The sequence below is a fragment of the Erpetoichthys calabaricus genome, chromosome 5, assembly GCF_900747795.2.
Source record: "Erpetoichthys calabaricus chromosome 5, fErpCal1.3, whole genome shotgun sequence".
NCBI classification, from domain to species: domain Eukaryota; kingdom Metazoa; phylum Chordata; class Cladistia; order Polypteriformes; family Polypteridae; genus Erpetoichthys; species Erpetoichthys calabaricus.
The window spans coordinates 188,152,731-188,177,491 of record NC_041398.2 but is presented as its reverse complement, the minus strand read 5'-3'; the positions used below and the strand labels follow the sequence as shown (position 1 = coordinate 188,177,491).

At 37.2% G+C, this 24,761-nt stretch overlaps 1 protein-coding gene across 3 annotated transcripts in view; it reads right to left on the bottom strand.

The window, feature by feature from the left end:
* Positions 1-5,827: 5,827 nt before the first annotated feature.
* The window catches only part of LOC114652109 (ephrin type-A receptor 5), a 426,918-nt gene continuing 407,984 nt past the window's right edge, over positions 5,828-24,761 (bottom strand). For 2 of the 3 annotated variants that reach the window (XM_028802306.2, XM_028802307.2), the window contains exons 16-17: positions 13,715-13,870; positions 5,828-9,051 (exon numbers count right to left, since the gene is read on the bottom strand). In XM_028802306.2, the coding sequence (XP_028658139.1) occupies positions 8,946-9,051; positions 13,715-13,870 (262 nt within the window). In that variant the 3' untranslated portion in view covers positions 5,828-8,945. The remainder of the gene's footprint in view (positions 9,052-13,714; positions 13,871-24,761) is intronic. The other variant, XM_051927777.1, reaches the window with a different exon arrangement.

The window sequence follows — 24,761 nt, the reverse complement described above, 5'->3', positions numbered from 1 at the left end:
TTAGCCATAATTGCTTCAAATTTTCCTTGCTAAAATTAAATTTATCAATTTTTAGTTTTTATAAGTATGCACTGCCAAATTACTGTGAGACATATTTCATGATGTTCACTGGAGCCTAATGGCTTGATTACTGTTACCTCTGAATTCTATCCTGATTATTATAGAAAAATAAATCAACACTGGCTTTTCTTCTCATCTGCGTTTAATCACACAAAGTTAAAAAGCACTCTCTGATTACATCTATTAATTGCTGTGCTCTGCTATTTCTAGTGCTTTCCATTTAATATTTGGATAATTTCCCCCCATTACTCTGTGAACTGTGTTTTTGTTATTATAAAAACCTTGCATATTTACATGGTTATCTCTGCATTGGGGTCTACACTGCATAGGAGCTGGAGTGGCCGATTGCTTTGGTGATGTGGGACAAGGCAGCAGGGTTTGTGGGGTCCACATGGACATGGAGTAATGGAGGTGGCAACACGAGCCGAAGGAGTTTGACCATGCCTGCTGGTGAGCATCTCTGTCAGCTGAGCAGACCCTAGGGGTGAGTAGAGGAGATGAGGCCGTGGAAGGATGCACTGACGCTCGAGGCACAAAACAACTTTAACAATTTTAACTTGTTATTGGGTTATTTATTTGGATTTTAACCCCCATAAAGACACTGTTTTATCTTGGATTATTTATTGAAGACAGAACCAAATGTTATTTATTTGAACATTGCTTTGTTGTTTGGCATAAACTGCACCATGCACATATTGATGGACTAAAGTTATATTTCCCCATTGCACAAGTTCATCCTTGGTTTCATGACTATCAGTCACCTGGGATCAAGATATGCCAAGGCTGTAAGCAATAAAGACATCACAACCTACTGCAATGGTCAAGAAAAGATGATAAAGAGGGAACAGCAGTTCATGAGAAGAGAGGCACCTGAATGACCTGTTTGTTTGTCAATGTATTTTGACCCACGTTGAGTATACAAAATGTTATTTGTGGCCCTCAGTAAAACTGAGTTTGACTCAAGGTTAGAAGACAACTTTTTTAACCACATGACCCTGTGATCATTTTGAGACTTTCAGTTTTCCCAGTCTTCACTTTTGGACTCTTGCTTGCAATTCTTTTCACCAGTTCTGATTCCAATATGTGGTATAAAGAGGAGCTCATCATAGACTGACTAATTGAAAGGTGTCTGGATACTGTGGCTGCACAACAATCCCAAATGGTCGCCCTCCAGGATTGTACCTGATGGCTGGTTTTAGGGTCTAGTGATAATATGGCATTATGCATACTAACAGAACAACTCCACTTTGGTCAAATCTATTCCAGAAGTAGTTAATTCAGATGCAATATGAATGTTTTTAGAAGGAATGGATATTCTCTAGATTACTCCTCCATTAAGTTCGTACTTATTGTTTTTCTGATAGAATCTTGAATTATAACATTTACTTTATTGACGGAGAATTGTATATCCCGAGATTGGTTTATTTGAAATTTCCCACAGTATCATACAGGCCGAACTTTTGGTGAATTTGCCAAGTTGCCCACTCCTGCAAAGACTGGCGGCTTGAATGTTCTCCATTTGTAAATCACCCCTCTCATTGCAGAATGCAGGACTTCAAATTGTTTGGAAATGGCATCATATCTTTTCCATGACTGACAACCAACAGAAATTTCTTGCCCAAGATAACTGCAGATGTCTGTTTCATCCAAAAGTTCACCATGTATATTGAGGTGCCAACACTTCCTGATCCTCAGTTAATCAAATCCACTTGATTAGCATCACCCAGCTTGATTGGTTTTCTTAACAACAGATAGAGGCGAGCAGTAATAGTCACTTTTTGCATAAATATTTTCTGCTTATTGGTTTATCTTTTGTTATGTTATGGCAAACTAAAATCTGCTATGTACCTTCACAACCTGAAGTTTATATTTAGAGGTGCATCTCAATAAATATATCATCGAAAAGTTAATTTATTTCAGTAATTTAATTCAAAAAGTGAAACTCATATATAGATTCATTACACACAGGGTGATATATTTCAAACGTTTATTTTTTTTCATTTCGCTCATTATGGCCTACAGCTAATGAAAACCCAAAATTCAGTATCTCAGAAAATTACAATATTGTGAAAAAATGAAATATTGTAGACTTCTGGAGTCACACTCCACTCAGCTTATTAACGCAAAACATGTGCAAAGGTGTCCTGAGCCTTTAAATGGTCTCTCAAGTCTGGTTCAATAGGCCACACAATCATGGGGAAGACTACTGACTTGACAGTTGTCCAGAAGACAATCATTGACACCCTCCACAATGAGGGCAAGCCACAAAAGGTAATTGCTAAAAAAGCTGACTGTTCACAGAGTGCGTTATCCAAGCATATTAATGAAAAGTTGAGTGAAAGGAAAAAATGTGTCAGAAAAAGGTGTACAAGCAACAGGGATAGCCGCAGTCTTGCGATGATTGTGAAGCACAGCCCATTGAAGAATTTGGGGGAGATTCACAACAAGTGGATTGCGGCTGGAGTCAGTGCTTCAAGAGCCACCACACACAGATGTATCTGGGACATGAGCTACAACTGTCACATTCCTTGTGTCAAACCACTCCTGAACCAGAGACAATGTCAGAAGCGTCTTACCTGGGCTAAGGAGAAAAAGGACTGGACTGTTGGCTCAGTGGCCCAAAGTCCTCTTTTCAGATGTAAGTAAATTTTGCATTTCATTTGGAAATTGAGGTCCCAGAGTCTGGAGGAAGAGTGGAGAGGCACAGAATCCAACTTGCTTGAAGTCCCATATGAAGTTTCCACAGTCAGTGATGATTTGGAGAACCATGTCATCTGCTGGTGTTGGTCCACTGTGTTTTATCAAGTCCAAAGTCAGCGCAGCCATCTACCAGGAAATTTTAGAGCTCTTGCTCACAAACATTATGGAGAGAGAATCTATGGGATATTGTCAAGAGGAAGATGAGAGACACCAGACCCAACAATGCAGATGAGCTGAAGGCTGCTATCAAAGTATCCTGGGCTTCCTCTAACACCTCAGCAGTGCCACAGGCTGATTGCCTCCATGCCACGCCACATTGATGCAGTAATTTATGCAAAAGGAGCCCCTACCAAGTATTGCGTGTGTACATGGACATACTATTCAGTAGGCCAACATTTCTGTATTAAAAATATTTTTTTGTAATTGGTCTTATGTAATATTCAAATTTTCTGAGATACTGAATTTTGAGTTTTCATTACCTGTAGGCTATAATCAGCAAAATGAAAAGAAATAAATGCTTGAAATATATCACTCTGTGTTTTTTGAAAGTATATATGAGTTTCACTTTTTGAATTGCACTACTGAAATAAATTAACTTTTCGTTGAAATTATAATTTATTGAGATGCACCTGAATATAATATGAGGGCCTGGAGCATGAAAATATGCTCAAGCCAAAAAAACAGGAAAATGTGTACAGAAAAAAAAACATTTCTAAAACCTGGCATACACATATTTTCACACAATTTACCGTTTATAAATCACAACCACCTTGTAAATATGTGTGCGTGAATGCATCCTGAACATCATCCTGAAACTTCCACATATGGAACCTTATCAATCAACCTTATTCATACGCAATCACAAGAATTTCTGTGGCCACTTGCAGTCAAGATATCTGGCTGCACTCCGTACCTGAGAACGGCAGATTATGCACAGCATTACGGCGCCTCTCCTCTGCACTCTGGAGGTCTGTGAAAAGCATAAGGCACCATCATCTGAGCTGGTAGCCAATATCACCTGGCACATGTAATGACATGATTTCTGTTACAATGAATAGTAAAAGCCATATGAAACACTGTGGGTTCAGTCAGTTACCTTACCAACAAGCCAGGCACCACATACTGCACCTACTTTACCCCAAAATAAATGAATCATGGATTGACTTAGGCCATGGAGACACAATGTTTGCCAATTAGATCTTGGATGACTTGTGCATTAACAAACAGAATGTAACTGCTTATGATCAACTAAAGCAGCTTACTTTCTTTCTCGGTGCCCTTATTGTAATATGACTACAGTATGACTACAGTAAAGTGCTCCAGTTACATTAGGAGAACTGGTCAACTGCTGCAAACTAACTCTTCATGTTGGTAAAAACATTGTTTGTGCATGTACACCAATGTCATATGAAAACTGGATGTAATGCCTCACTGGTTGTTTAAAGGCTTCCAGCACAGTAGGCCTAATGGAATGAAGCTTGGATAAGATATTCCTGAGCTGCTGCCAAGTTCCCTGAAAAGTGACAACAGGTAGTCAATGTAAAATGACGAAAACCAAAAAAGTTTTTTTCAGTGAAAATGTGCAGCACTGACCCTCTTGAAAGGGAACTAAAATACAGTCTGTGCATCATGTTAATTGTTTTTAGGTATAATATGTTTGTCAGGTCAATGCACATTAAAATAATAACAGCTCAGCGATATGAATTATTATGTGTGTGAGTCGTCACTTAACTGTTTTGGCTGCATTTCCCTGCTTAATTTAAGGGTGTTGTAATTTCCGTTTCTTCAAAATGTTGGGTATGTATGGGTCAGAGTTGCCATAAATACACGCATGTTCTCCTTTTATAAATACTGACTTTACGTGGGAAGTTGCTTATGCACATTTCATGCCTTATTTTGTGTGTTTGCAAGCTCTATACATGAGACCCCTGGTGAGGACTAGATGACTGTAACTTATGTCTTAAAGGTAAAACTATAGATCTTACTCTTTCACTTTTATGCAACCTGCTGGATCACGATAAGTTTGCAATTAATAAAACCTTTAGAAAATGTAATACTGTATACACAGATATAATAAATCATAAAATAATTTAACATTTCCATTTAATCCAATTCAGGAATGTATGGGACCAAAGCCCATCCCTGCAGAATGTGTGCAAAGTTGGAACAAGAGTAATAAAAAATGGGTAATCCAGTTTTAGGCGATTATGTGCTCACAGCTGGCTCAAAGGTCAAAGTTCTTGTTAATTTCTGTTGCTGCTTCCTTCACCTTGTATAATTGTTTGAAGTGAAACTGATGAACTAATACATGAACTGAAAAATATACAAAAATTAGGTTCAGAGTATTCTGGAAAGTAATATATATGTAATTCTATTTCTATTGTTACTGCTAAACTACCATCCATTTGCCTATAATTGCTTTGAACCTACTTCTTTTTTCAGGATCAGGATAGCTGGGGTCTGTCTTGACACAATCAGGAGATATAAAGGAAGTGACCCTGGCTTGGGTGCGTGTTCACCTCGAAGCTTCTTCACATCAGCACAATTAGCCTTTTATAAATGTCACTGGAATGTGAGAGGAAACTTCACTGTAAAATAGAAGTGTAATAGTCTATTTTCAAATAAAATTCAATACAAACATGAACAGCCTTCTCAGATGTGAAGATTTTAAAAATGAGTAACAGATAATGGCCACAGAAAATATGCAAACAAAAGCACCCCAAATGTTACATTTAAATGCCTGCTGGCAGTGTAACAAATTGCAGTAATTGACAGTTTTAAATGAAAATAAATTCTTCTAATGGAAACTTAGGCCAAGGAAAAGTTAAAATGAATGCCCGGAATAGTAAGTAATGAACTGGTTTTCCAATGCAAACGTAGAAAAAAAAAAAGCTTTTTGAATATGTACCCATTAATGCAAACATTTTAAGTGGAGTCGCTTTTAAGAGATGAGGGAAAAAATGTGTTTATTCTTTGTTCAAGAATGATACACACATGCCACACTGGAATTACCAGAATTTTTAAATATAATACAGTACTGTATAGTACTATGAAATAACCAACAGAATTGTGCAACACTGTTGTTTTTTTATTTTCTGAAAAAATATAAAATTTCATATCTTACACTACAAAAAACATGTACACAACCAAAATGCACATACATTATAGGGCTGGAAACAAACCAAAAAAAAAGAAAAACAGAAACAAAAAAACAAAACAATAAATACAGCAATGCTAGTCATCTTCTAGAATTGATTTAGATTTGATTTAGAAGCAGAATTAATTGGAATTAGGTTTAAAGATCTACAAGTGAAAGACTTTACTTGTATAAAAATATGAAGACTGAAATAGTGAACAAACACTTATTACTGGAAACTATAGGTAATTGGTAAACTAATGATCATTTACGTCTTTTTCCTCATTGATTTAAACAATTCTTTATTAATCAATCTATCAGCATTACAGTGTAACATAAAACAATGGCCTCTAGCCTTTTTAGTTTTAAAGACTTTTTTTTGCCTAACCAAAAAATCCCGGGCTGGTATAAACTGTGTGGCAGTGAATTATTCACAATGTATAAAATTATAATTGGTTACCTTTTATTAATGAAGAGAGGAGGCTATTTGCTTGGATATCAGGTGACTGTGCTTAAAGTTTACCTTCTTTATAAAACCCAAATTCCCCAAAACGTATACTTTATTGCCCTTTATTCCTTTTAATTTACTACAAAACAATGCCAGGTGGTATTGCTGCATTAGTGTCTATGTAGGATGGGAACAAAAATTCATAAAGTTTAAAAGAGAAACTTATTATAAATGCAAAATATACAAATGACAGAGTGAAAATTATTTTAAAAACCTGAAGACTCTGGAACATTGAAGGGCAGGTTTTTTTTATAAAGTGCGCAAAATTGGGATACTGCATCATAAACAGGCAACCACTGAAATGTTATACTGCTTTCTTCAAGAAAGCAGCTTATGATACAATGCTACACAGATACTCCGCTCTCTTTAAGAAAGTTACTGTAATGATCTACAAAAATTCCTAGCTAATTATGGCAAAACTATACTGATGCCAATTTTTAAAGAAAAAGAAAATATACTCCTAGATTGTTTGAACTAATTTACTTCATGTGGAGCGGAAGCCTACCCGGACTTCATTGAAGCAAAAGACTGAAATTAGCCAGTCATCATGGGGCACACTCACCTGTACTGGAACCATTTACAAGTTGCCAGTCCACATAACCTGCATATCTTGAGGATGAGGAGGATCCTGCAGTACCGGAAAAAAAACCACGTGAACATGGGAAAAATGAACCCAGGTTCCTGGAGGTGTGAAGCAGCAAGACTAACCACTACACCACCACACCACCAAAAAACTCTATATATTATTTCTAAAACATTTTACTTTCATTTCAAACGTTAATAATAAATGGGTTTACATTTCAATAAAATGTTACAAAATGACGGATTTCTTTCAAAGTGAAGAAGTTTTGTGCTGCTTCATATCGATTACTTGTTCTTTCTGCTTCACAACAGTAACAGATAAGCTATGCTTTGCTCAAGAATGGAATTTTTTTTTAATTTGAATAATCTGTACAAAATGTGCTTTTAACAGGTAGGTCACTTGTTTATATTTTAAACTTTGAAGACTCTAGCTTCAAATAAAAAAAAAAAATCACCTATTTATTATAAACTGCTGTGCCATTACAGCGGTGGAAGAGGTCTATAGTGGTTTGTACGTGAAGCTTGTGCAGTGCTTCCACAGATGAGGATGTCAAAACACGTCCTAATGCTCTGTCCACATTCATGATGAGGCCTATGTAAAAAATTACAGAAATGATATCGTGTCATAGGCTCAAATAAAGAATACGTGAAGCACAGCTAAATAATCTGAAAGGAGAGTGAGGTCTACTGCGCACAGTATTTTACTCATATGTGCTAAACTCCTAAAAAGGAAAGGAATTACACTTGCAATTAAACATATACACCTCATTTTCACTCTGATACAACCAACATCAATGAAATCCAATTTCAACATTTTTTTTTCCAAAACACACGAATGCAACTGTTAAAATTTATAGATGCTTGCATTCACCATTTTTGTATCTGCTTACACAAATAATATAATTCATTGAATTATTGGAAAGTGTGGCTGCTTTGAAGTTGGCAAAATATGTAACAATAATAGTTTGTAACAATGGGATTCAAAGAGCAGCCACAGGGGCAGTGAAATGCTCTGTCGGCACTGCATTATGCCCTGACAGTAGCCCCTATTTCAATGTGTAATAGTTTTGTAGCTTTCAGAAAATGAACAGGTAAAACCTCAGAGCAAGAAAATCCATTTATACTTTATACAAGACTGTCCATTGGAGGCTTTAATTATGGGCTGTTATCAAAGAAAAGCAAACAATAATCAGTACCCTGCAGTATCAAACTGTACATCATATACAAATATAAAACACAAGTGAGTGGAAGAGTGAAGTAAGTCATGTCTTTTGTACGAACATTGTTTCCATTTGTGTAACGCTACCAATAAAATGCACGCTCAACTTAAAAAAATAAAATAAAGGTGCGCTATGAATTTTTATAAACAGATTATACATCATTTTCTCTAATGTGATTGCCACTGTACAGTTGCTTCATTTGTGTCTAGAATCCCCAAAACACTAAGAAGAAATGCATTTTAGTATATTGCTTTAAATACACATTTGTAGAATGGTTAAGATAGAAAATAAAGAAACTATTGATTTGCCACTATGATCAGTTAATTTTGTCAGTGACAGCAATGCCATTCAAGTATGTCCTTTGAAATAATAGCCACTGTGTATTGACTGAATCAAAAAAGGTGCTATGTACAGTTAGTACAGAAAATGGTGATACAATAAAGGTTGATTTTTTTTTTTTATAGTTGTAACAAAGTTACAATACGTTATTGTCATCGGCACTGCAACTTGACTTCCATTCAATTCACGTTTGTAGGTCTTCAGGCCTTTGAATCTGGCAGACAGTAGAGGGAAGCCATTTGCAGATACATAAAGAGATATCTGTCTGTAGGTAGTAGCTTTCGATTCGGTAAGTTTCTTCCCTTTTTTGTTTTAATTATTAATGTTCCTAACAATAAATACAAGTTCCAATTTTTTAAAAGTGCTGAGTTATTTAGATATGTTAAAATGGTTGTTGGATTTACACTGGCACTGTGCCATTCAACATTTGGACCCTCATTTCTTGAATACTGCTGATGATCTTCTTCTGATGACCAGCGAGGTTCACACCAACCCTCCTCAGATCACTGTCAAAAAAGATAAATGCACATTTATTAAAAGATATACTGCATAGCCTTTCTTTAAAGATGTGTTTTAGTTATGATTTGATGTTTCTACACACATGAAGACATCTTATATGTTATTCCATAGAGAAGGAAAACTACAGATGAAAAAACACAGATGAGCATAAAGCATAAAGCTAAAACATAGTAGCTTAACCAGAAAACTGATTGTGAGTATGTAAGAACTCTGCAAATATGAAGCAACATTGCTGCCCCACATTACCTTGCCATCCACAATATGGGTTGGCCATCATTAACTCTTGTCTTGGTAGCTCTCATTCAGGCTAGTTTTATGATTTGGTACTTTGCCCCACATCACCTTGCCATCCACCAAGTAAAATGGGAACATAAAAGGCAGTGCTGCACTCCTGGACCAATTAATTAAATGTGACAAGTACATTATTACTGAATGTTGAGAATATATATTTATATATATATATATATATATATATATCATTAACTCTTGTCTTGGCAGCTCTTATTCAGGCTAGTTTTATGATTTGGTACCTTTAAGCGTTTAGGAAATTTAGTTTGATGAGAATTGAAAATAACCTGGCAAAACTAAACTGATATTAGTGAATCAAGGAAGACGTTACATTTTAGAGATGCACAAAATACAGTTGTTATGGTTGCATTTCAAACAATTAAAAAAATGAAATTAATAGGAAATGTTTCATACATGGATGCATCTTTTCCATAACCTGTGCCATTGCACAATGAAAGGTTAAGCCTCACAGACTTTTACCGAACTCAGCCCTTGTCTTAACTCCTTTGGGAAAGGCAGTATATTAAAAAAGTAGTACGTGTTAAGTAATAAAAAGTTAACTAAAGGTTTAAAGATGGTATGGTAGCAGCCATATTTACTCCCAAAAGCAACGTGCGATTTAAGTTAAATGTACTGTCTACTCTTATGCAGTTAAATATGAGATTGGTCTACATTCAGTGTACTTTGCTCAGGCTTCTTGCATCAGAGTCATCAAACAACTTACCCAGGTTTACTAGCCTTAGAACTAGCCTTAGAACTCAAAACACTCCGTAAACTGGGAATTTTACACACAACTTCTACCATCACTGACCGCAGCAGGATGTGCTGTAAATGGTGTGAAAGACCACACAAATGCTGCACTCAAGCCAGTATCAGCACTAGACTAAAGGCCAACCCCTATAAACCTGGTCTATTCTGTTATCTAAAGTCTGCTTGCTAGAAAATAAAATGGAGTATCTGAGACTGGATTTAACTACCCAACGCAAGATGGAAAACTGTTGTGCCCTTATCTTGACCGAGACATGGCTAAATTCCACTAGTGACATTCATGTGGAAGGGCTAACACCATTTAGTGCAGACATGTGCCACGCTCTTAGCTGTAAGTCTTGAGGAGGAGGTTTATGTATTTACACTAGCAATAATTGGTACACTAACTGTGAAACTGTCTCAAACCACTGTTTGGAAAATATAGAGTTCCTGATGCTAAAATGCTGACCATTCTATTTGCCAAGGGAATTCACAGCTATTAGCATCATAACTGTATACATTCCCCACACACAAAAGATGCACTCTACACTGTATCAGTTGGTCAGCGTGATGCAAAATACTATTCCAGACTGTGTTCATATTATAGCTGGAGACTTTAACCAAGCCAGCTTGAGAACAGTTCTACCACATTATTACCAACTAGGGAAGAAAACATATTAGACCAAGTTTACACAAAAATCAAATGGGCATTTAGGACAACCACAACTTGGAAATTTGGACCACCTCTCTGTTATGCTTATTCTAGCATACACACCACAGCTATCTAGAAGAAAGGCATCTACAAAGCAGATAAGGATTTGGCCAGAGGGAGCAGTTTTAGCAGTCTAGGACTGTTCTAAATGCACAGACTGGAATGTGTTTAGAGACTATTGCTTTATAGCACTCACCCCCATCGTGATGAAGTGCTTTGAAAGGCTGGTTTAGGACCATACAACATCCAAACTCCCTACAACGTTCAATCCACTTCAGTTGGCAGACTGCCCTAACCGCTCAACTGATGATGCCATATCAGCAACACTCCATCTCAGTGTTTCCCAACTTCGGTTCTGGGGGCACACTGTGGCTGCAGGTTTTTGTTCCAACCAGCTTATGTTTTTAATTGGACTCCTGGGCTAATTAATTAACCATTCTATGATCTGCTTCTCACAACTGAGCGCACCGTGGCGAATGTTAGCAGACTTGCTGGCCAACCACAAGCGTTACCTGGTAGGTAACCACCCATACAATCAGATTGTGACACAGACTACAAATGCCGTGAATGTAATTACCCCGATCTACATGCTGTCAAATAAACAAACCACACGCCGTGGCGCAACGTTAGGGGCTTTGCCTCTGGCGCTGACGTCCGAGGTTTGGTTCCCGAGAGGGAGTGCAGTAGAGTGTGTTCGCCTGATGAGCCCAGAATTAGGGTGAAACACGTGTCTCGTACTCTTTGCATTATTTGACAGTAAACTATTTCAACCATTCTATGATCTGCTTCTCACAACTGAGGGCACCGTGGCGGATGTTAGCAGACTTGCTGGCCAACCACAAGCGTTACCTGGTAGGTAACCATCCATACAATCAGATTGTGACACAGACTACGAATGCCGTGATATATATATATATATATATATATATATATATATATATATATATATATATATATATATATAAAAATGTACCAAGCAGTTATATGGGAATAATATATTTTTTTTCTTTTTAACACTTATTTTCATCTTGATTTTCATTCTACTTTTCTAGGTGTTCTAATTGTTTAATTAATCCATTATTTACTAATTAGGGGGTCTGTTGCTAAAATAGTTGCAGCCTTTGATTATTTAGTGTTGTTTGCCAGCATGTCCGCTCTGCTCGTTTTTAATTGTCATTAATAAGATACAACGAAGTTGAAAAACTGCACAGAGAAAAGGCAAAATATAATGAAATCAACAAAAGAGAGTTAAGCATTTAAATCTATAGCAAAAGCAGAAATATTTCTAAATGTCTTATAAATTTAAAAATCACGCTGCTGTGCTTTTCTGAATGTAGAATAAAAGAAAAATAATACCAGCTAATTAAATGAGAACAGTGCTATCAGGTGTTGTCACTGATTAGGAATCCGGTTGGAACAAAAACCTGCAGCCACAGTGTGCCCCCAGGACCGAGGTTGGGAAAAACTGCTCCATCTGACCATGGCCCATATAGAAAATAAGAACAGCTATGTGTGGCTGCTTTTTATTGACTTTAGCTCTGTTTTTAATATAGTCAACCCCCAGCAATTGGTAAGAAAACTTCAAAACATCAACACCTTATTACTCAACTGGATATTGGACTTGCTCACAGACAGACACCAGACATGACATGTTGGAAAACACATTTCTAAGACCATCACCATAAACCCTGGGGTTCCCCAGGGCTGTATTCTGAACCATCTGTTATTCACTTTGACTAGCGACTGTTGTGCCAGACATAACTCAGATCATATCATCAAACTCACAGACAAAACAACAGTCATGGGCCTCATCAGCAATGATGATGACTCAGCCTTAAGAGTTGGAGTGAACCAATTTGTTGCCTCATGTGACAATAACAACTTGTCACTGAATGTCAACAAGATGAAAGAGATCATTGTGGACTTCAGGAAGAAACATATGGCAAATACTCTACTTATAATCCATTGCAACGCAGTGGAGTCATGAAGAAGCGCCAAGTTCCTGTAGGTGCACATCACGGGTAACCTGACATGGACTACAAACACCACCTCCCTTATCAAGAAGGCACAGCAGAGCCTTCACTTTATGTGATGGATGAGGTGGTCATTTTCTTCTTCAAAAATCATTTCATAATGTGTAATAATATGCAGTTCTTCAGGGAGCCTCAAAAAAAGTATTTGCTAGAAAAAGGTCACAATTTGAGGACTGCTTAGACTGGCTGGCACCAATCTTTCAAAAGGTATGGCATTTGCAGCCATTTGGACTGCTTCCCACTAGTACTTGAATTACACCATGGAGTCCACTTTGTTGCTAGATGCAATAACTTGAAAGGTGTGTTCCTTCTCAGTCATACAATTTATTACAATATCTTTTTAAAAATGTAGTCAAAATGTAATTTTATTTGGCTAGCAAAGTATGTGCATTATCTTAAAAGAAGTTCAATGAAACATAAAAATGAATGAATGAATGAATTGATTGATCAATCAGACAACAGACTTCCACGTATTTGACATCATTCATATTGACCGTTGTCACAAAAATTACCCTACAAATATACTGGAGTAGAGTTAATGCTCTTCTTTTAAAGACAAAAAAGTTTTTGCACACTATTTTCTAATTATCTCAAAAAATACTCTCGAATAAAAGGTTTCACTCTTTTCCAAGGCAGAAAGAATAATGTAATGAGACACCACCCATTTAAACTTAAATAAGATGCAAAAATTCTTTTTACAAAGAGTTTGTTTACCTTTAAACATTTAATGTTTTCATTTATACATGCTAAACTGTATTAATATTGTATAAAACGCAAATACACTTTTGGTAATAAACTTCTACTTAGCTAAAAAATCAACATAATGTATTTAAGAGTATTTTGTTCCTCATATAGCATTTGTTAACTTACTCAGCTGTCATCTGTGCCACAGCATCTACCGAGTTGTAGCCATTTTCCATAAAATGCTCTGTGTATCGGTCCATTTTAATGGCCTCTAACCATTCGTCCACTGACTTAAAAACACAGTTTCCAAGTGAACCATGCTCCACAAGTATGTTCGATACTCTGAAAATGAAATTACTTTGTATTAGAAGCATGGGAAATATAAAACTAAAAATGCATCCTTCCTCTATTTACTGGAAAACAATAAATGCATGTCTACTTCAATATCTTCCAATGAATGTCCCTCTTTTGTTTTTTTTTTTGTGTACAGTGTACTGGATTAATATCGTACCAGTGAGTGGATTGATAACATTGGCATATCTTTGCACAGACTTACCATGAACTGGCAAGTTATCCAGGGCTGGTTCTATTATAGGCTGTGTTCCCCTACATCTCTGAATTTCATTACATTAGTTTGAAAATATTATGTCATTCTGCTGTTCCAATAGCTGTTTACAATTTTTGATGAGCACCTGGTTAATGGTTTCTATAAGTATCAGGCTCAGGGTTCCCACGTACTTCAGTGAAAATGATGTACGCAAGTTTACAAATACACACAAAGTGGGTAGTTCATTGGTATTGTGGATAGTTTAGTGTCTTTTCATTTTTAAGTGGTTGAGGCATAGTAAACATATGCATTTTTCATCTGCTCATCAAATGTGTTTAATTGTGTTGTCTGCTCATCAATGACTGTATTACAGGTGTGCCTGCTTAGAACTTTCAGGTGAAAGCACACGTTATAACTGACATTCATATAGGCACTGCTTGGGCTGCTTACAATAAACACACCTTGATACTTATCTCAACCAAAGACTGACAGGCTTCCTTATGCTACTATGTAATGTTATATTCTGAAATGTGCTGCTCATCTAAAGGACAGTGGTATTTGTTATTACTTTTTGTAGTTTGACCTGTGGTATATTTTAAATGAGGATGTTTTGCAGGGATTTCATTTTCAGCCTAGTACTGTATTTGTGGGGTTCATACATTCTACGTCATTCCTATATTCTCCAGTTACTTTGTTCCAGTTGCTAAAATGGCTCAGAACGAGTGAGAGTGGGTGTTTTTATGATTTTTCTTCTCCTTTATTTAATATATATGGAATAAGATGACAGAATGTAAAAGAAGTATAAATTGCCATATTGTTATTCAGATTAGTTACACATGAGACAATATACAGTAGCAGTTCAAGAGCTGCATACAAGTCAGTGCTGCTACCTCATTAATGGTGACAATGCCTGGGTAAATATTTGCAAAATAAGATTATGTTGTGTTTTGGCCTGAGTTCCTTCCCTGGCTTATGTTTTTTTTCCTTTTCGTTAATTTTTTCATGTAGAATTTGTTAGTATGGTTATTTCTGTTAATCTTGTTCTGTTCACTTACCATTTAGTCGAAATGTTTCATGTATTCATGTTTTTGTTTTTTTTAAAAATACTTATATACTTTTGTATCTTTCCTTCATTTTGTGGTTAGTTCCTGAAGAGGCGAGGCCACATGTTCATCACAGCTGAGGGACTGCTCCCAGCCCTATAAAGACTGATGCGTAATGCTGTCCCCTGTTGTTCACTGAACATGCTATTGGATTTTCTGTTTCTTTCCCTACTCTCTTTGATTTCGTCTTATGATCTTGATTTTGTATTGGAACTTGTTTTCTTATTTGCCTTTTTGCTCCTTTGAGAATTTTCTTATATTAGTTTTTGTGAATTAACCTTCCATTTACAAAGATTTATGTGCACTTGTCTCTACCTACAGTCAGAGTCTGTATGGATCCCACCAAAACGAGGAACATACCTTGAACTTTTCGAGACTCTTTGTTATACCCTTTTGAATTTAAACGCCTGACTTCTACTTTTGAGACTTAGTGAGTCCTATAGCCTCCAATTTTCTTGAAGCCAGGCTTTTCTTGGGTGAGCTAGAGATTAATAACAGGTTCCTCACAGTACTTCCATGCTAGTCATTGTACTTAGTTTTCACAAAAAACAATCTGCCACCTGGCTTTTATTTTGGAAACTGCAAGGAGCAATGAAAAAAGACTGCAGGGCAAGTCAGGCTACGTGGAAGCACAAGGTCAGGTGCAACTGAATTGCTTTGGGTAGCAGTGATATTCTTATGGACCCCAACATATTTGCTCAATTTCAATTCACCAATTCCACCCTTAATTTTGAGATGAGAGGTGCAAACCTAAGTACTGTGAGAAAAACGTACACAGATGCAAGGAGAGTGCACAAACCATACATAAGTAGTGTTCAAACTATGATTTGAACCCAAGAGTCTCGACATATGAAGCCTCAATTCTCACCACTGCAGCACAAGATTATAGTAAAAATGGATTGTCTTAAAAATCACTCCAAGGACTCTTTTCTACAAATACATAAACTCAAAATTGAAAGACAAGTTTGAATGATTGTTTAAAAGTATTCCCTTAAATTAATATTGGTTGCATATCAAAATGCTGAGATGGGCAAGATATTCCTGCAGGAGATCATTTCCTTTGGAGTTACATCCAGCACATCTATATAGATCAAGGCATAATTAAAACTGAAAAGAAATCCCTGTTGACTACCATCATGGAAACAAAAAGTTGGGTAAAAAAGTAGTTCATACACAAAAAAGGAGTTTGTGTGAGAATATTGAACATTTTATTAAATTAAATGGGAAGTGTTCTCTCCTGGAGTTCATTTAGCCTAATGAATAATGGCCACCAATCAGATACATCTAGTAAAATGAGTTTAAGCAATTATGCACTGTTCTTATTCTGTATCTTTGGTAATTTTAGTTATTTATTTGCAATAAATTATGTATCCTAAAAACTGACAATTATTAATTTAAACTGCCCATCCATTCATCAAATCATTTTCTTTAATGCTTTGTCAAACAAAAAAAAATATCCACTGGATTTGCAGAATAATTTATTTCTAAGTCACAGAGTATCCTCAAATCTCTACAACATTGATTGAGTCATGTTAAATTAATATTTAAGAGGTTGCTTCTATTTTACTAGACTATTTTACATATGTTTGAGTCTGTTTTTTTAGGCTGTGATTACCATTTGCATGTATACAGTCGTGAAATCTTCAAAGTATTTTACCTTCAGGGCACTAACTAGATTGTGGGGATGGAGGGGGTAAATTTCAAACCAACTAATGGCAGAGAATCCTGCTGCAACATAGAGCTTGAGTTATGGGGAGCTTGGGTGCAACGTTTTGTTCTTAAATATGCAGCCAGATCAGCAAATGTCTCTGAAAGTCTTGATTATTTTTGTGTATGCCCTGAAATGGACAAGCATACTTAGTTTTCTAGGTCCCGAAATGCACAAGAATGTAAAGAAAATAAATACATATACAGGAGGTTTTCTAGGTTAAAAGGAAAGAAATGAGTAGCCTAAATTTCTGATAATTTCTGCATAAAACATTGTTTATTTAATAACTAAATGGAAGATGAATCAGAAATATACTGTCAGCATACTCCCTTCTACCACTGGCATACCAACTGAAAACAAATAATTCTCAAAATGGCGGTGCCCATAAGAAAAACAATGACATTGTGGGACAATGCTACATAGTATTATTTTATATATATTTAAAAAGTATACAAAATAAATGTGACCTGGGATTCCTTGATCGCCAAGAAATAAGAAACAATGTAAAAAATATTAGAAGACCAAGGAAGGTTAAAAAAAAAACAAAAAAACTGCAAGCGAGATCATGACAAATGCAATCTTCCCCAGTCTTACTTGGAGCAGAAAACTATACCATTTGTTTTATACTTGCATTTTTCAACTACACTTCCTTTAAATTAATACAATTAAAGCCCTCTAAATTCTTGAAAAGTTTCCTTGTCAGTGTAACCTTTTAGTTAATTGAAATTATATTTAATTGCATTTATCTTTAAGTAAAGCAATCCTAAAACAATAGTAGAAACTGAAGACCTAAAAAATAGCTTCTGTATTTTTCAACTGTTATTTTTTTCACAATCATGGAGTACACTGATTGATAAGAGAAAATTGTGTTCTAAAGTGAAGGATGTTTGTATATTTAAAAAAAATACTGTGCCTGTGTTTGTATTGTAAAATGGGGGTCCAAAAGGCATCAGTCCAAATATAAAGTAAAAGCCTTAAAACATACCAAAAACGTAAATTTTTCAAGTCAATGACTTTCTTGAGTATTGATCCGTGTTTTGAAATTGCACAAATGTTTTAAAATATTTGTGTCTGTTTTGGGAAAAACAACACTTCTGTTAAATTCTGCCATTTTGAAAGTGATCTTATTTATTATTTATTATCTCCTTAGGCAGCAACCTTTGGTCCCTGTGAATGCTGCAATTATAATTTTGTCTGTTTCCAGTGGTTACGGCAAGATTTTTCTTTAAAGTTTATTGTCATGTGTACAAAGTACAATGAATTTCGTATTTCTATGGCACTACAGAAGAGTTACAGTCATGCATTACCAACAAAAGACACTCACAAAACAGCACTCAAAGAATGGAAATGACATACAATATACACATATCTATACAAATTAATAAAAGGCAAAGCCCTCACTGACTGACTGACTGACTGACTGATTGACTGACTGACTGACTCATCACTAATTCTGCAACTTCCCGTGTAGGTGGAAGGCTGAAATTTGGCAGGCTGATTCCTTACAGCTTACTTACAAAAGTTAGGCAGGTTTCATTTCGAAATTCAACGCGTAATGGTCATAACTGGAACCTCTTTTTTCACAATATACTGTAATGGACGGCAGCTCAATGGCCGTGGGAGGAGGAGTTGAGTGTCACGTCATCACGCCTCCCACGTAATCACGTGAAAAGATGTGAACGCAGTAGGGACAAATGAAGGAGGAGCCGCAAACAGCGAAGAACAAAAAATTCATTAAACAATTGAGAAGGAAGCGAATGAAGCATACAAGCATGTTCATAAGGGAAACAAAGCACGGTGTAAAACGTAAGTTTAAATTAAGTTTATAGAAACGCTCCTGCTGCGGATTGCAATAACATATTCGCGAGATAAAAGTTTAATGAGAAGACACGAGGTATAAACGAACCACACGCCGTAGCACAACGTTAGGGGCAACAGTTTCAACCATTCTATGATCTGCTTCTCGCAACTGAAAGACGGCACGTGGCGGATGATAGCCGACTTGCTGACTGCAACATTAGGGGCTTCAACTCTGCCGCTGACGATAGAGATTCGATTCCCGAGAGGGGATGCAGTGAGTGTGTATGCCTGATGAGCCCAGAATTAGGGAGAAACACGTGTCGCATACTCTTTGCATTATTTGAAAGTAAACTATTACAACCATTCTATGATCAGCTTCTGGGAACAGAAAGAGGGCACGTGGCGGATGTAAGGCGACTTCCTGACCAACCACAACGTAACCTGGCAGGTAACCATCCATACAGTCAGGTATACAGGTATATTTTCGATCCGTTTAAAAAGGTTTTATTTTCTTCTTAAAAAATTAAAAGCAGTACTTCGCCGCAATGAAGCGCGAGAATTTGGCTATATATATCTGCTTCTCACAATTAAAAGAGGGCACGTGGCGGATTTTAGACGACTTCATGACCAAACATAAGTGTTACCTGCCAGGTAGGGTTACCACTTTTAATACAAAAAAATAAGGGACGCATACTGCAGCGGGTGCCACATCCCAGTGCCAACAGTTTGGAGACTCTACTTAAAAGACCCGCCCTCCTCACTGGACAGTTAAAAAGACCAATCAAACTAACGATGACATCAAGTATTACCCAATCAAAAGTAGGAAAGGAGGCATCTTCATAAAATGCGTGTGGGATGATTTGCATGAGACGCTGCTTTAAAAAAAATGATAAAAAAAATACGGGACAAATCCCATCCCGTATTGATTCAAAACGGGACGCGCAATTTCATTCTCAAATACGGGACGATTCCTTATTTTAAAGGACGGGTGGCAACCCTACAGTGCCAGGTAACCACCCAAACAATCAGATTGTGATTCAGACTAGGAATGCAATGAATGTAATTACCCCGATCTACATACAAGGCGAAAGTCTTGCAACATTCACAGATGATGGTTTGGGATAAGTACACCATAGAACATAAAAGAGCTTATGAAGCCTTGAACCGAAAAAAGCAAGATCTCAGAGATCGTAAAAAAAAAAATAGGAGGTAATGTTGTTTTACTCGCTGTAGATTTTAGTCAAACATTACCAGTTATTTCACGAGGGAGACCAGCAGATGAACTCAACGCGTGTTTAAAATCCATGCTTCTCCCACGCTCGGTTATATGTCGCGTGTTCTCGGGTAGGTGCACCAAAAAATGTATACATTTAAGCATGTAATGGGCAAACAAAAAATGAGGTATACCCGAAGGCACTGCAGTAGTACTTAACACTAGAATTACCAGAGCCTACGAAAAAACTTGTATATCCGGCCCACCTTAAATCGCTTCTTAAATCCGTTCACACCTCTCCGCCAGCATCCTTTGTCCTCTAAATGTGCTGATAAAAGACAAGCTGCCAGCAGCCAGCTATTCCATCCCCCCACCGACTTAGAACGTGAGCGAAGTTTTCCCAGCTCACGCCTTGATTGATTATGTGGGAGTGAAGTGGAGTTTTACAGTGGAAATAACAGATCATTATTCTAAAGTAATCTGTGTAAACACATTGTTAAAACAGAAACTTTTTCATATTTTAGTAATAAATGTTACAAAATGTAGTAGGCATAAACTATAGAATATATAAAGCCCGAGTTCCAAAGATCAAATAAACACTTTCACAAAAGCTTCAAGAATGATTCAACAGCTTCTGTGGTGTAGCGCGCTAAGATTTGCCTCTTAGCGCAGAGTAGCTTTTCCTTGCCTCACAGACCTCAGTTCGATTCCCTGCTGGGGATGAAGTGTTGCTTTTTTTTTCTTTTCTTTTAAACCTCAAACGGACATAAAATTTATACATTGGTATGCACTGTCAGTTACTGAGATCGTTATATTTTCATGTGGGATGCTCCTTTTCAAATTTTTTTTAACAATTGAGACTGAAATTAACAGGAACAACTGTCCTTATAACTTATTTTTAAGATCCATAACACACAGACAGACAGAGCACTGCGTAATAGAGAGACAGACAGGCAGAGAAGTCACTAGATATAGAAATAAACAGAGAAGCCACGTGTACTGAAAGAAAAAAAGAACAACATGTGCGTTGTCCCTGACTCTCTAAGTAAGATCGGGGGAGGGGTGATGTTAGAGCGCCTGCGCTTATTCAGTGCAGCTGGGACAACGCACATGTTGTTCTTTTTTTCTTTCAGTACACGTGGCTTCCCTGTTTATTTATACAGTGGAACCTCGAGATACGATCACCTCTGTATACGAGAAATTCAAAATACGAGGAAAGTATGAGCGAAAAATTCAGATCTAAATACGAGCATTGGCTCGCGTAACGAGCCACGAGCCAGGCTGTGGGTATAACTCGCGGCTTAGCAAGGGGGCGTGGTAGCAGTTGCGAGCCGCGATCTGCGGTGTCTGCGTTTCTCACTTAAGTGCACAGGTGGGAAACTGCCCGCATCCATGATTGTTCCTGTGGCTGATGGGCTGCAGCTGCCATGTCCTCCCCGCATATATAGAGAAGCGCGAGCCGGTTAAGGGGGAGAAAAAGTAAAAGAAAAGAGAGAGAGAGAGAGAGAGAGAGAGAGAGAGAGAGAGAGAGAGAGCGCGCGTGCGCGCACAAGCACAAGCAGGCGGGCGGGCGAGTGAGTGCAGGCTCGCGTGTAGCTGAACAGTGAGCTGAACAGGCGAGCCAAACAGCTGAAGCAGGACGGTGTAGAGAAGGTCAGCTGCATTAAGAGTGTCTCGCCTGTTGCAGAGCCCGCAGGTGAGACGCTAACAGAGAAGAAGCACCGGGGATTGTCATCTGTTTTTTAAAGACGGCATCCTTTTGACGTTTTAAATTCATGTTAAAGGATTGTTATTCTTGTGTATTTTAAACCTCCACTTCACAACTGTTTTAAGGATTATTTATTTAAAGATTTATTGAATGCTCTACTGCACTTTGGACACCTGTTTTGATTCTTTTAATAATCAGTTATATTATTTACCAGTGTTATTTATTAAAGGTAGACTACAGTATATATAATTTATCAGTGTTATTTGTTAGGAAAATTGATTTTTATGTTAATATATTTGGGGTGCAGAACGGATTAACTGGATTTCCATTATTTTCAATGGGGAAGTTTGTTCTAGATACGAGAAATTCGCTATACAAGCTCAGTGCTGGAACGAATTAAACTCGTATCTAGAGGTTCCACTGTATATCTAGTGACTTCTCTGCCTGTCTGTCTCTGTATTACGCAGTGCTCTGTCTGTCTGTGTGTTATGGATCTTAAAAATAAGTTATAAGGACAGTTGTTCCTGTTAATTGCAGTCTCAATTGTTAAAAAAAAATTGAAAAGGAGCATCCCACATGAAAATATAACGATCTCAGTAACTGACAGTGCATACCAATGTATAAATTTTATGTCTGTTTGAGGTTTAAAAGAAAAGAAAAAAAAAGCAACACTTCATCCCCAGCGGGGAATCGAACTGAGGTCTGTGAGGCAAGGAAAAGCTGCTCTGCACTAAGAGGCAAATCTTAGCACGCTACGCCACAGAAGCTGTTGAATCATTCTTGAAGCTTTTGTGAAAGTGTTTATTTGATCTTTGGAACTCGGGCTTTATATATTCTATAGTTTATGCCTACTACATTTTGTAACATTTATTACTAAAATATGAAAAAGTTTCTGTTTTAACAATGTGTTTACACAGATTACTTTAGAATAATGATCTGTTATTTCCACTGTAAAACTACACTTCACTCCCAGGTAAACAATCAAGTCGTGAGCTGGGAAAACTTCACTCACGTTCTAAGTCGGTGGGGGGATGGAATAGCCGGCTGCTGGCAGCTTGTCTTTTATCAGCACATTTAGAGGACAAAGGATGCTGGCGGAGAGGTGTGAACGGATTTAAGAAGTGATTTAAGGTGGGCCGGATATACGAGTTTTTTCGTAGGCTCTGGTAATTCTAGTGTTAATGTAACTTTACTTCTTAAATGTTAATGTTTTACTGTTTAATAATTTATACGCTTCTTATATGTTGTTCAAATTCTTTTATTAAAATACCAGTGACAGCGCAATGCACGATAACGTGGAGTGAATACACCATACGCATCCGCCCACGGCCGCCCTGGTGTGCGCAGATAGGAGTTGATTCTACAATAAAATAAAATAAAGATAAAAAGAGTAATACAATCATCACCCATAAAGCGGATAGTAGACGTGACGTACTATATGTGTACCAGATTTCAAGTCAATAGGTGAAACGGTTTGCGAGCTACAGGTGATTTAAAATCCTGGACAGACAAACGAATAGCCACGGTAGCAAATTATAGAAGAAGATTTTACTGTTTAATAATTTATATTTATATGAAATGTGCTTCTTATATATTACTTCATATTCTCATATGATAATGATGTTAATGTTGTTTATATTGATTTCTATGTTATTGAAACTGCATGTATGTGTGTATATGTATGTCTATATATATATATATATATATATATATATATATGTGTGTGTGTATACATATATGTGTATATATATATATATATATATATATATATATATATATATATATATATATATATATATATATACAGGTGCTGGTCATAAAATTAGAATATCATGACAAAGCTGATTTATTTCAGTAATTCCATTCAAAAAGTGAAACTTGTATATTAGATTCATTCATTACACACAGACTGATGTATTTCAAATGTTATTTCTTTTAATGTTGATGATTGTAACTGACAACTAATGAAAGTCCCAAATTCAGTATCTCAGAAAATTAGAATATTGTGAAAAGGTTCAATATTGAAGACACCTGGTGCCACACTCTAATCAGCTAATTAACTCAAAACACCTGCAAAAGCCTTTAAATGGTCTCTCAGTCTAGTTCTGTAGGCTACACAATCATGGGGAAGACTGCTGACCTGACAGTTGTCCAAAAGACGACCATTGACACCTTGCACAAGGAGGGCAAGACACAAAAGGTCATTGCTAAAAAGGCTGGCTGTTCACAGAGCTCTGTGTCCAAGCACATTAATAGAGAGGCGAAGGGAAGGACAAGATGTGGTAGAAAAAAGTGTACAAGCAATAGGGATAACCGCACCCTGAAGAGGATTGTGAAACAAAACCCATTCAAAAATGTGGGGAAGATTCACAAAGAGTGGACTGCAGCTGGAGTCGGTGCTTCAAGAACCACCACGCACAGACGTATGCAAGAAATGGGTTTCAGCTGTCGCATTCCTTGTGTCAAGCCACTCTTGAACAAGAGACAGCGTCAGAAGCGTCTCGCCTTTGGACTGCTGCTGAGTGGTCCAAAGTTATGTTCTCTGATGAAAGTAAATTTTGCATTTCCTTTGGAAATCAAGGTCCCAGAGTCTGGAGGAAGAGAGGAGAGGCACAGAATCCACGTTGCGTGAGGTCCAGTGTAAAGTTTCCACAGTCAGTGATGGTTTGAGGTGCCATGTCATCTGCTGGTGTTGGTCCATTGTGTTTTCTGAGGTCCAAGGTCAACGCAGCCGTCTACCAGGAAGTTTTAGAGTACTTCATGCTTCCTGCTGCTGACGAACTTTATGGAGATGCAGATTTCATTTTCCAACAGGACCTGGCACCTGCACACAGTGCCAAAGCTACCAGTACCTGGTTTAAGAACCATGGTATCCCTGTTCTTGATTGACCAGCAAACTCGCCTGACCTTAACCCCATAGAAAATCTATGGTGTATTGTGAAGAGGACGATGCAATACGCCAGACCCAACAATTCAGAAGAGCTGAAGGCTACTATCAGAGCAACATGGGCTCTCATAACATCTGAGCAGTGCCACAGACTGATCGACTCCATGCCACGCCGCATTGCTGCAGTAATCCAGGCCAAAGGAGCCCCAACTAAATATTGAGTGCTGTACATGCTCATACTTTTCATGTTCATACCTTTCAGTTGGC